The following is a 13,582-nucleotide window of genomic DNA, read 5'->3' as shown; positions in this document are numbered from 1 at the left end:
CAAAGGCTGTCTCCACTGGAGAAACTCAGGCCCGGCTCCCTAGCCTTTCCCCAGATCGGCCAGCAGGTGGCGCCACCATCAGGGATTTCAAAACCAAAACTCAACTGGAAACAGACTTTTTTTTTCATTTTGTTTATGCAAATAGTTCATTCCCTACAACATTCCTCCGGGAATGGTTCCCACCCCCCTTCCCCTCCACGCTCATTCCCTCCCCCTTCCCTCCTCTGCATGACCGCTGTCTCCCTCAACGCAGAGTGGATGAAGACGCTGTCAGGAGAGTCTAGGATCCAAAAACAGGCCTGGAGAAATGTGAGTAAGGCTGATGGGGACCCAGGGAGGGAGGGAGGGAGAAGCCAGAAGGGAGAATCCTGGGCAACTCTGCTCCCAAATTTATTCAGGGAGACAGGAACACCCTTCCCCTCCCCGTATATCTTACCTTATGCCGGTATGCACATGCGGGCACACGCAAACATATACCTTCCATCCCTCCTCATGAGGACAAAAGGAGACCTTACACAAGTGAGGTGATGGCCACGCTCTTCTTCTTCCTCCCAGCTCATAGCAGGGGAGCAGCAAGATGGGGAGACCCACTCTGCCCAGGAGGGGTGCGCTCTGTGTGTGACTCCATATTCTATAGGCCGTTTCTCCCAGAGGCCTTTGCTGGCCCTTGGGAACCATATCAGAGAGCCATGACTGGAAACCCTCACCCTCAGTTAACTGGTCCCAAGCCAGCCCTATTCCAGGAAGGGGAGGGGAGTGTTGCGAGAGGGCAGGGGAGGAGGATGGGGAGAGAGGACAGGGAGTATGATGAACCTTTGGACTGCACATTGCCCCGGGGGAGGAATACCCAATGCAGTGGCTGCAGAGACCAGCCTCCCCTCTTCACCCACCCCCACCGAGAACATCTCTATGAGGTCTAGAATGGCCAGAGTGGAAAATGCCGAGCGGTATGACCATCCCAGCCCCCACCCCAATCACTGCCAAAATGGCAAGGGTGCTGCACCCCTCCAGCCCCACAGACACCCACTTTCTTTTCGGCAGGTGGCTCTTATACCTCCTGGTGATGATCCTGTTCTGTAAGGTGGAAGGCTCCATCCCCATTTCTCAGAAGCTCTTTGGGGAAGTGACTTCTCCTCTGTACCCCAAGCCTTACCCCAACAACTTTGAGAAAACCACTGTGATCACGGTGCCCACAGGATTCAGGGTGAAGCTCGTCTTCTGGCAGTTTGACCTGGAGCCTTCTGAAGGCTGTTTCTATGACTATGTCAAGGTATGGGATCGGGTTGGGAGGGCAGAGGGAGAGCTGGGTGTCTCTGGAAACTGAGGACTTGTGTTCTAACCACCCTGGATAGTATTCCTCACACATGGACAGAGCCCTAGCCCTTCAAGAGCTGATGGCCAAGTGGAGCTCTGAGAGTCAGGTGACACCCTGGATGTGTGTGTGTGCGGGGGGGGGTGGTGTCCACTGGATTTAGAGGCCCTCAGTGAGCACTGAAGGGAGAAACATGGAGGAAGGAATGTATAGGTCCCACTTCCAGGAAATGTACTGTCCATAAGAGTCAGAAAAACCTTCCCCATCTGCTGACTTTCTGGGAGTCTTTGGAAAACAGCTGTGCCTCAGTTTCCCTGTTTCCATGTAGAATATCACCATGGCTGCCTACCTAAACAGGAACATGGAGAAGAGAAATGTATGCAGTAGTAGCTCAAACATAGCCCTCAGCAAAGTCAATGGGCTCAGTCTCCTCACCTTTGAAGCAACCAAGAAGGCCAAGTCTCAACTTTCTATATCCAATAAAAATGAGATTCAAGTTTCAGGATCCAAGTAGAGCCTACACACATCCGATAAATACCATTCCCAGGAGGGTATACCCTCTGGAGGCTATGAGAGAATGATCGGAAAATGATACATCTTCCTAACCCAGAGGACTTGAGAAGTTTGCAGGGTTGGGGGGAAGGGTCTCCAGGGTAGGGATAGAGAGGGATGGGGAGGGGGCAGGATGTCTTCCACTTTTGAGGGGTTAAGGAACCTGTGAAGAAAGAGATAAGGTGGGGGGGGGCGCGCCAGGGTGGCTCAGTCGGTTAAGCATCTGACTCAGTTTCAGCTCAGGTCATGATCTCATGGGTTCTTGAGATCAAGCCCCGAGTCGGGCTCTGCATTGACAGCATGGAGCCTGCTTGGAATTCTCTCTCCCGCTCTCTGCCCCTCCCCCACTTGTGTACACTCTCTCTCAATTTCTCTCTCTCTCTCTCTCAAAATAAATAAATAAACTTAAAACAATTTTTTTTTACGAAAGGAAAGATAAGGGAATCTAGGCGATGCTTGCCGATATGAAGGCTGGAGAGGCTCACTCTCAGCTGAGTCTATCAGGAAGCATGACTGGATGTGAATGGTTTGCATAAGGTGAGGTGGAGTAACTAGACAGAAAATAAAGCAAACCTGTCGGGCTCTCAGAATGAAAGAATGCTAAAGACTTGGGTGGAGACAACCAGGATTCCAGTGGAAGATGAGCACGGGAGGTGGTGGAAATGAAGAAAGGTCTGAAACGTGCTGGGGGACGGAGAACAAGGAAGAGATGATGTACCAGGCACAGGGTGACATGCAAGGAGTTACCCACTGGGAGACTCAGATGCACCATGGAAGTCCCACCAGGGTGGGGAGAAGTTCACAACAGCCAGATCCCGGCAGGCAGAAACCAGGCAGAGGCTGTTGCGCCAGTAGAGTGGAACTCTTTGGGACACTCGCTCTTTGGGACAAGAGGAGGACCTTCACTGACCTTCCTCATGGGACGTGTCTCCTTAACAGCTCCTCTTCCCGCCCCTTCTCCTTCCTCCACCAGATCTCTGCTGACAAGAAAACTCTGGGGAGGTTCTGTGGGCAACTGGGTTCTCCACTGGGCAACCCCCCAGAAGCAAAGGAATTTATGTCTGAAGGGAACAAGATGCTGCTGACCTTCCACACGGACTTCTCCAATGAGGAGAATGGCACCATTATGTTCTACAAGGGCTTCCTGGCCTACTACCAAGCTGTGGGTGAGTGGTCCCTGGGTGCCTTTTTTCCTGGCCTTAGTCATATGGACTAGGGACCAGAAAAGGGGAATCTTGAATCCAAAGGAGTAGGAAGCCTGTCCTTCCTTCCTTTTCCCCTCAAGAGAGCTTTGTCCAAAGGGGGCCTGACAACCTGGGTTCTGTCACCATTGGGGGATTTCCAGAAGACATTATTAGACAGGCCTGGAAGTTGAGGTGGCCAAGAGATGACTTTGTCTTTCGGCCTCCAGTGAGTGATCTCTCTGAGAGCAGAGCCATTACAGAAATCCCCGGCAGGAATTTAACCTCTCCTTCTGGAATCTCTTCCAGACCTCGATGAATGTGCCGCCCAGCGCAATTCGGTTGAGGAGAATCTCCAGCCCCAGTGCCAGCACCTGTGTCATAACTATCCTGGTGGCTACTTCTGTTCCTGCCGTCCAGGCTATGAGCTTCAGAAGAATGGGCATTCCTGCCAGGGTGAGGTTGGGGCACTGTGGAAGGGAGGCAGGGATGGAGCAAGGGCTTGCTGGCCAGCCCGAGAGTCTCCGGTGACCCCCACCCGGCTCTGCTCCCACAGCCGAGTGCAGCAGTGAGCTGTACACGGAGCCATCGGGCTACATCTCCAGCCTGGAGTACCCCAAGCCCTACCCCCCTGACCTGCGCTGCAACTATAGCATCCGGGTAGAGCGCGGCCTCACCCTCCACCTCAAGTTCCTGGAACCTTTCGAGATCGATGACCACCAGCAAGTGCACTGCCCCTATGACCAGCTACAGGTACAGCCGTCCTACTCCCTGAGAGACCCCCTTCCTCTCCTTCCCCTCTTCACCCGGCACCCCTCACCCCTGCTTCCCGCTAGATCCTCTGGCCAATCGGGACAGGAATGACCAACGTCACACATGGGCTAGGCAAGTTCCCACACAACTGGGTGTGGATCCTAGGGATCCCTTTCCCCCTCCAGCTGAAAGCATACACAAAAAGCAGACTTCCCACCACCGCCGCCCTCCTGGCTCAGTGGGGAAATGTCTGAATTAGAGAGATGGCCCTCACCTCTTCCCCACCAGATCTACGCCAGTGGGAGGAATATCGGCGAGTTCTGTGGGAAGCAAAGACCCGCTGACTTTGACAGCAGCAGCAATGCCGTGGATCTGCTGTTCTTCACGGATGACTCGGGGGACAGCCGAGGCTGGAAGCTGCATTATACGACTGAAAGTAAGATTTCCCGGGGGCCTCTCCCATTAGGCAACACTGGGGCAGAATCAGATGGGTAGAAGAGACAGTGGCTCTGACATGAATATGTCCTCTGGTCTCCCCAACAGTCATCAAGTGCCCCCAGCCCAAGACCCTAGACAAGTTCACCATCATCCAGGACTTGCAGCCTCAATACCAGTTCCGTGACTATTTCATTGTCACCTGCAAACAGGGCTACCAGCTTGTGGAGGTAAGAGCCCAAGGCTGAGGGAAAACAGCTGGCCCAGCCTTCCAGGGGCAATTCACACGGGTAGCTCAGCCCCGCCGCCCCCCCCCCCCCATCAGATTTAGGCTCAGTCCCGATTGGACTCACAGATGCTTGAGCTGGAAGGGTCACCTGGTCTACCAGCTCTCAAACCTGACTATACACTGGGAACACTTGGAATGTTATGAATACTGATGTCTGGGTCCCCTGTAAGAGATTGATTCCATTGACCTGGAGATTGATTCCTCGGCCTGGCACCTAGGGCATCAGGATCACTCGAAGCTAATGTGCAGCCAAGTTTATGAACTACTAACCTTGGGCAGTAACGGTAGGATTAGGACCTGAAAAGGCACGGTGCAGTACAAGGAGTGACTCGCTCAGCATCACAGATTTTGTACAGGAGGGACTAGAACCAAATCTCCCGCCTCTTGCCCCAGGGCTTTTTTATGTACGATGAGGTTCTCAGCCTGGGCCCACCAGCCTGTTCTCAGCTTTGCGGGTGCAGTAAAGAACGTGGTTTTATTGGTTAATCTCACAGAATCCGGTAAAGTAAAATGCGGTTTTGAAAGACATGAAAGTTAGAGTGACCCCTGGGCAGGGGCACGGGACGGGACATCCCATCTTTGTTCAATAGATCCACTTGGAAGACCTCATCAGAATCAGAGAGAAGATCTTTGGTATGCCCTCAAATAGTAGTTAATTCATTCAGCAAACATTTTAAGTGTTTACCGAGGGTCAGGCGGTGTTCTAGATGCAGGAGGTCAGTAAAAAGAAACGCGCATATTCACGAGAGCCTTCATGCAGCCTACCTATGAATGTTGCATCAAGCTGAGCTAGCCAGACGAGTTGCTCTGTACCCCTGGATGTCTCCAGCTACGTCATGAGGACTGGCTGTCCCAGGCCCAGAAGACTGGAGACTCCCGTAATCTTTGCTCACGTTACAACCCTCCCTGTCTTCTGCTGCCACCACCCTTACCTTGGCATGTGTGACTCACATCATAGAATTTAAAGCAAGCCACACAGCTTGTCTCCCGTTATTTGCATTTCACTCAAACACCCTTGTTCTCGTACGCACTCTCTTGCGATCTTTTCCAGGGCTAACTCTCTGGGATGGTTGTTGGCCTTAATAAAACTCATTCATAGGGTCTGGTTAATTTTCATCTCAGAGGGTGCCATTTTCTTGCTTTGTGCTTGCTATCTACTCAACTACTATAGCATTTGGCACACATCAGTATCTCAAGCACCCTGGAAAGTGGCTGGGCCCTTGCCCTTCAGAAAACTGCGGTCTAGGGGCACCTGGGTGACTCAGTGGGTTAAGCAACCGACTCTGGCTCAGGTCATGATCTCGCAGTTTGCGAGTTCAAGCCCCGCATCGGGCTCTATGCTGACAGCTCAGAACCTTGAGCCTACTTCAGATTCTGTGTCTCCCCCTCTTTCTACCCCTGCCCTGCTCACGCTCTGTGTCTCTCTGTCTCTCAATAATAAACATTAAAAAAAAATTTTTTTTAAAAAAGGAAAACTGCGGTCTAGGAGAAAGGAAGTGATGCAGGCTGAGACCGGTGTGTACTCCAAAGGAGGAGAAACATGGTTCTACTTCAGGGCACGGTGTTTTGTTCCAACGCAGAAAACACCCAACCAGTCTTGCTGTTTTTTTAATCTAAACCTGTGGAGTCCAAATGGGCCTCCGTGGAAAAAGGCAAGAGTCTAGAGAGAGGATTATTGGGCCTGACAATGAGTCCTTGCTCTGACTTGCTGCTGTGTGACTCGGGGCTCCCCTCTGTAGCCCTGGTCTGAGAAGGACAAAGGAGCCGCACCCACAGAGGTTCTGAGGTCTGCGAGTTTGAGATGTTCTTGCACTGGCTGCTGCTCTGGGGTGGGAAAGGCGGGAAGGGAACCGCAGTGCCTTCTTGTACTAATGACACAGCTACTTCTGTCCCTCTTCTCACACAGGGAAACCAGGTGCTGCTCTCCTTCACGGCTGTCTGTCAGGACGACGGCACGTGGCACCGTGCCATGCCCAGATGCAAGAGTAAGTCCCAACTCAGGAGTATCTGCCCCTACTCCCACCCCCTGGCCATGGGGACCTGGGATGTGAAAGGAAGAGGGGGCCTGGGCTAAGCCTCTCCCCAAAGGACTGTCCCCCCCACTTGTCCTCTGAAGCCTATGGCCCACACCAGGAACCAGTCGGCCCTCCGCTCAGCTGTATTGGGGGGCTCTACCCAGAACTGAATTTCACTCCATCCAGTTCCCATCCGTCATAAGTTCCCCCCACCGACCGTATTGCCCTGAGGTTCTCAGCTTGTTCTGTGGGCAGACAACTCGTGGTCCCTCCGCTGAAGTTCCAGTACGTTCTCAGCTCTCATACGGCCCTGTGTTCTCTCCAAGTCAAGGACTGTGGGCAGCCCCAAAGCCTGACTAACGGGGACTTCAATTACACCACCGCAAAGGGGGTGAACACCTACCAGGCCCGTATCCAGTACTACTGCCGGGAGCCCTATTACAAGATGCAGACCAGAGGAGGCATCAGTGAAACCGAGCGAGGTAGGGACCCATGCAAATGGCAGCCTCCTCCCTTCCATCTTCTCGGGACATCTTCCGAGATTTCTTCCAACATAACCCCTCGAGAACGGATGCATATTACGGTATCTTCCCAGGACACTGGCTTCAGGGGCCTAAAGTACGATGCCAAGAGGCGTCTAGTAGGGTTGAATAAGGAGGCACCGGAGCCGATACAAAGAAAATCTCAAATCTCATAAACGGTCCGCTCCTTCTCACCACAAGCATCATCATTCCCACCTGCGCAAGCAGCGTCACCATCCCGACCTCCGTCACCATCATTTCCACCACCACCATCCCCACCACCTCCAACACCCCCTCAGGCTACTATGTTGCAACTTTTTTGCATTTAGATTTACTAAATGACTCTCAAACTTATCTTCCAAACTTTTCTTTAAAATAAATCAGGAGTGCCTGGGTGGCGCAGTCAGTTAAACATCCGACTTCTGCTCAGGTCATGATCTTCCAGTTTGTGAGTTCAAGCCCCATGTCAGGCTCTGGGATGACAGCTCGGAGCTTGGAGCCTTCTTGGGTTCGGGGTCTCCCTCTCTCCCCGTCCCTCCCCTGCTCACACTGTCTCTGTCTCTGTCTCTCTCTCAAAACTGAATAACCATTAAAATAAATAAAATAAAATAAAATAAAATAAAATAAAATAAATCACATCCTAGGAGCGCCTGGGTGGCTCAGTCAGTTAAGCGTCAAACTCTTGATTTTGGCTCAGGTCATGATCCACAGTTTGTGAGTTCCAGTCCCGCATTGGGCTCCGCACTATCAGCATGGAGCCTGCTAGGGATTCTCTCTCCCCCTCTCTCTCTCTGCTCCTCCCTCACTCGTTCTGTCTCTCTCTCTCTCAAAATAAATAAACTTTTTAAAAATAAAATAAAATAAATGACATGCTTTGTAGGTTAGAAACATCCAAAAAAAGAAACAATCTTATATTGAAATTATATAGTATTATTAAAGAGCTGGGCTTTGAAGTCAGACAATCCTTAGTTTGCATCTTGGTTCTGTAACCTAGAAATTATGTGACCTTGTGCAAACTATTTCAGCTCATTTTCCTCCTCCAAAAAAATGAGGATAGTAATGCATCCCCGAAAGTGTCACTGTGGTGCTTCAAGGAGATAATGTCAAGAAAGTGCTTAGCAACAGGTACGGTACTCCGTCAGCCATCAGAAAATGTAGCCACCATTATTATCTACAAACCCACTTCCAAGGTGCAGTCACTGACAAGATGTTCATATGTTCCTTCCGGTTTTTATGTCTACCTTCACAAACAGGGAGCACATCAAATGTAGAGTTAATGTTCTGATTTTTTTCACCGAATGTCAACACCAAAAAAATATACATAGGGAGCCTCACAACACTTGTGATATTCCATCCTTATGTATTTCAACCTTCCCTTCGTCCGTGTTGGTTCCGGATCTCCCCTCTCCCCATCTAGCGCGCTCTGTGCTTACTGGCCTCTGCGAGCCGCTTCTTTTGCCCACCATCTCCCAGCCTGCTCATCGCCCCCTCTTTCCACAGGGGCCTATACCTGCACCGCCGAGGGCATTTGGAAGAATGAAAAGGAAGGACAAAAGATTCCTCGGTGTTTGCCAGGTGAGTGGAAGCCCTCTGGGGCCATCCCCAGTGCCTTCGGCAACCCTGCGGGGCCTCAGGAAGAGCCTGCACAGAGCATGGAGACAAAGTGAATGGAGAGACACTCCAGCTTGAGGTCAAAAATAGACAGGAGGAGTAAAGGGGGAAGGTAAGGAGAAGGCCCAGGAGAAACGGACAGAGGGACCCAGACAACTGGACTCGGTCCTGACATTCCCGCTTTTTCCCTGAGCAGATGGGGAATCGGGGAGTAAAAAAGAGCAAGAAAACCCCCAGGAAGAAATAAACCAAAGCCAGGAGGAGAGGGTGACAAAGGCCAAAGACTCAGGGGGAGGGTGGGAATGGGAGAACAAAGAGGAAACGCCCCGGAGCCAGAAAAAAAGGCCTCAGGGGGGAACTGCCTGATCACAGAAGGAAAGAGGATGGGCCGGACTGACTTGAACTTGCCTTCTCTGTCTCTCCTCTCCAGTGTGTGGGAAACCCGTCAATCCCGTGGAACAGAAGCAGCGCATCATTGGAGGGCAAAAAGCCAAGCTGGGCAACTTCCCCTGGCAGGCATACACCAACATCTACGGGCCAGGCGGGGGGGCCCTGCTGGGCGACCGCTGGATCCTCACGGCTGCCCACACCCTCTACCCCAAGGACTACAACGGGGAAAATAACGCCACCAGGGATGTGTTCCTGGGCCACATAAACGTGGAAGAGATCACAAAACTAGCAAACCACCCTGTCCGCAGGGTCAGCATTCATCCAGACTACCGCCAGGATGAGTCTAACAATTTTGAGGCGGACATCGCCCTCTTGGAGCTGGAAAATAGTGTCACCCTGGGGCCCAACCTCCTCCCCATCTGCCTCCCTGACAACGAGACCTTCTATGACAGGGGCCTCATGGGCTACGTCAGTGGCTTTGGGATAATGGAGGAGAGGCTTTCCTATGACCTCAAGTTTATCCGTCTGCCCGTAGGTAGGCGAGAGGCGTGTGAGAGCTGGCTCCGGAAAAAAAATAGGAACGATGTGTTTTCTCAAAACATGTTCTGTGCCGGGGACCCGTCTCTAAAGCAGGATGCCTGTCAGGGCGATAGCGGAGGGGTCTTTGCAGTGAAGGATGAGGACAATGATCGCTGGGTGGCCACGGGCATTGTATCCTGGGGCATCGGGTGTGGCAGGGGCTATGGCTTCTACACCAAATTACTCAACTACGTGGACTGGATCAAGAAGGAGATGGGGGAAGGGGAGGGAGAGGGCTGAGCCCACAATTCACTAGGTCAAAATCCAGACAGCAGTGTGTTAAAAAAAAAAAAAAATGATCTGACCAGTTATTGATAACCACTAAGAATCCATATTAAAATCACTGATGCAGAAAGACACTGTGTGAAATAAATGCTCTTTTCTATAATCCCATCCCTGAAACAACCCAAAGGTCACCTTTATTTCCTCCAAGGATTGCAGAAGATGTATTCCACAATCTCTAGTTATCATTGTCCTCTTCCGTCATTATACCCTTGGGCAATTGAAATTCTTTCCAAAGAAAATTTTATGAGAAATGCCAGTGTGCAGAATGAGTTAAAAGTAGTATTTAACCAATATAAAAATATTTAATAAGATCATATTCAAAATACTTAAGGGGCACCTCGGTGGCTCGGTCGGTTAAGCATCGGACTTTACACAGGTCATGATCCCACACTTCCAGGGTCCGAGCCCCGCGTCAGGCTCTGTGCTGACAGCTCGGAGCCTAGAACCTGCTTCAGATTCTGTGTCTCCCTCGTTCTCTGCCCCTCCCCTGCTCGCACTCTGTCTCTCTGTCTCCCAAAAATAAACAGTAAGAAAAAAATTTTTTTTCTTTTTTTTTTTAATTTTTTTTTTTAACGTTTATTTATTTTTGAGACAGAGAGAGACACAGCATGAACAGGGGAGGAGCAGAGAGAGAGGGAGACACAGAATCGGAAACAGGCTCCAGGCTCTGAGCTGTCAGCACAGAGCCCAACACCGGGCTCGAACTCACGGACGGTGAGATCGTGACCTGAGCCGAAGTTGGACGCTTAACCGACTGAGCCACCCAGGCGCCCCAAGAAAAAAATTTTTTAATACTTAAGAAGACAATCAGAATCAAAAATGTTTATGCACACATTTACAATTAGGGTTCTAGATAACAATTTATTTCTAATTTTGTTTTGATTATATAAGAAGAAAATCCTGATTTCCCCACACATGTAGTTGCAAATATAACAGTTTTTTTTTTTAAAGCTCCCTTTCCAGGGGGCCCGGGTGGCTCCGGCGGTTGTCAGATTCCCGATTACAGCTCAGGTCACGATTCCAGGACTGTGGGATTGAGTCCTCCTTCGAACTCCTCATTGAGTCAGGCTCCCAGTGGAAGCGGAGCATGGAACCTGCTTGGGATTCTCACCCTCTCTCCTTCTGCCCCTCTCCCTCCCTCAAGTGTTTCTTTCCTCTCTCTCTCTCAAATAAAAAAATAAAAATTAACAAATAAGAAACATTCTTTAAAAAATAAATTGAAAAAGTAAGCAAATAAAAGCTCCCTTTACAACTTCTACGTGTTTCTTTTTTTGTTTTTTTATTTATTTATTTTTAATGTTTATTTATTTTGAGAGAGAGAGAGAGAGCATGAGCGGGGGAGGAGCAGAGAGAAAGGGAGGCAGAATCTGAAGAAGATTCCAAGCTCCAAGCTGTCAGCACAGAGCCCGACAGGGGTTTGAACCCACAAACCGTGAGATCATGACCTGAGCTAAAGTCAGATGCTTAACCAAGTGAGCTACCCAGGTGCCCGTTGGATTTTTTTAAGATTTTATTTTTACATAATCTCTGCACACAATGTAGGGCTCGAACTCACAACTCTGAGATCAAGAATCACATGCTCTACTGACCAAGCCCGTCAGACGCCCCTCTAAGTATCTCTTAAGGGAGGAGTGGTAATGAGGGCCACCTGGGTGGCTCAGTTAGTTAAGTGTCAGTCCCACTTTAGCTCAGGTCATGACCCCACAGTTCGTGAGTTCAAGCCCCACCTTGGGCTCTGCTGACAGTTCAGAACCTTGAGCCTGCTTCAGATTCTGTGTCTCCAACTCTCTCTGCCCCTCCCCTGCTCACGTCCTGTCTGTCAGTCTCTCTCTCTCTCTCTCTCAAATAAGTAAACATTTAAAAAAATTTTTAATAAATAAACATTAAAAAAAATTTTTTTAAAGAAGTGATATGACATTTTTGTTTCCAAGTTGAAAGATTAACAATATTTTTAGGGGTGCCTGGATGGCTCAGTCAGTTAAGCACCCGACTTCAGCTCAGGTCATGATCTCACAGTCCGTGAGTTCGAGCCCCACGTCAGGCTCTGTGCCAACAGCTCAGAGGCTGGAGGTTGCTTCTGATTTTGTCACCCTCTCCCTCTGCCCCTCCCCCACTCCCACTCTCTCTCTCTCAAAAATAAAATAAAAACATAAAAAAGAAATTTTTTAAAAAAACAATATTTTTAGATAACTTGTATTACTTAAGACATGTTTTTTTAATGTTTATTTATTTTTGAGAGAGAGAGAGCACAGGCGGTAGAGGGGCAGAGAGAAAGGGAGACACAGAATCGGAAGCAGGCTCCAGGCTCTGAGCTGTCAGCACAGATCCCAATGTGGGACTCAAACTCACAAACGGTGAGATCATGACCTGAGCCAAAGTCAGACGCTCAACCGACTGAGCCACCCAGGCATCCCAAGACACACTTAAAGGTCAGGGAAGAACCTGAAACTGAGAATAAGCATTGTAAGTATTCATAATAGAATGTTATCAGGATGTTATTGCACAACTGACTCTTCTGGACTTGTTTGAACAGCTTTACATGAACTGACACACACAAGCCTGAATTTTAAAAAACAGTGCAGAGTTAAAACTTTCCCAAGTAGTGAGAATTTTTTTTTTAACGTTTATTTATTTTTGAGACAGAGAAAGACAGAGCATGAATGGGGGAGGGTCAGAGAGAGGGAGACACAGAATCTGAAACAGGCTCCAGGCTCTGAGCTGTCAGCACAGAGCCCGACGCGGGGCTCGAACTCACGGACCTCGAGACCATGACCTGAGCTGAAGTCGACCGTTTAACCGACTGAGCCACCCAGGCGCCCCAAGAATTTTTAAGTCCAAATGAAGGTCCACAATCCCTTATCTGACACCCTCAGAGCCAACTGCCTTTCAATATTCCAGATTTTACAGATTTCAGAAATGTAGCAGACTGTTACGTCATGCCCCCAGCAGGGTCTAGGGCAACAATCTGCAACAAGAAAAGGGAATCATTCTTCTGAAAAACATTTGAATATTGTCAGCGTATGAGATAGGCAAAGACTCTAAATAGCTACCCATCAGGTCAGGTTTTGCCACTAAATAACTTTTGGTGCCAAATTATTTAAACACTTTCAGGTTTTAAGAGCCCTTTAGAGGAGTGCGTGGGTGCTTCGGTGGGTTAAGCATCTGACTTCAGCTCAGGTCCTGATCTCACAGTTCATGAGTTCGAGCCCCATGTTGAGCTCTATGCTGACAGCTCAGAGCCTGGCACCTGCCTCAGATTCCCTCTCCCTCTCTCTGCCCCTCCCCTGCACTCCCTCGCTCCCACACGCTCTCTCTCTCTCAAAAATAAATAAACATTTAAAAAATATTTTTAAAAAAGAGCACCTTAGATGTCAGGATTGCAGACTTGTAGAGGCAGAAATGACAGGAACACATGTTTTCACACCGTCTACACAAAAGCATACACGGGGGGGGGGGGGGGGGGGGGAGGGTATGCAGTGTTTGAGGAGCACACGTTAATTGCAGTCACCGCGTATTTTTCAGAAGCCAAGTGCCTGCAGGATCCCAATGGAGATGACAGTGGAGTGGGTGGGGTGGAAGAGGCGGAGGTAGTGAGAATAAAACCTGAAACAAAAATGAAAACATTGAACTGTATCATTTCTAAGGTTCCTGGCAAATGT

At 49.7% G+C, this 13,582-nt stretch overlaps 1 protein-coding gene across 2 annotated transcripts; it reads left to right on the top strand.

The window, feature by feature from the left end:
* The first annotated feature begins 94 nt into the window (after positions 1–94).
* On the top strand, positions 95–9,993 carry C1R (complement C1r). Of its 2 annotated transcripts, none has more exons than XM_043561889.1 (11): positions 95–309; positions 1,042–1,270; positions 2,838–3,030; positions 3,355–3,501; positions 3,602–3,798; positions 4,087–4,234; positions 4,342–4,463; positions 6,429–6,507; positions 6,864–7,019; positions 8,559–8,633; positions 9,100–9,993. In XM_043561889.1, coding segments are annotated over exons 1-11 (2,127 nt in total). In that variant the 5' UTR covers positions 95–307; the 3' UTR covers positions 9,879–9,993. The 2 variants fall into 2 exon arrangements, with proteins under 2 accessions (XP_043417824.1, XP_043417823.1); XM_043561888.1 differs by lacking the exon at positions 95–309 and adding an exon at positions 778–947.
* Positions 9,994–13,582: the final 3,589 nt, after the last annotated feature.

This window comes from Prionailurus bengalensis, chromosome B4, assembly GCF_016509475.1.
Source record: "Prionailurus bengalensis isolate Pbe53 chromosome B4, Fcat_Pben_1.1_paternal_pri, whole genome shotgun sequence".
In the NCBI taxonomy this organism is placed as follows: Eukaryota; Metazoa; Chordata; class Mammalia; order Carnivora; family Felidae; genus Prionailurus; species Prionailurus bengalensis.
The sequence above is the reverse complement of the archived record's forward strand: the minus strand, read 5'-3'. Positions and strand labels throughout refer to the sequence as shown.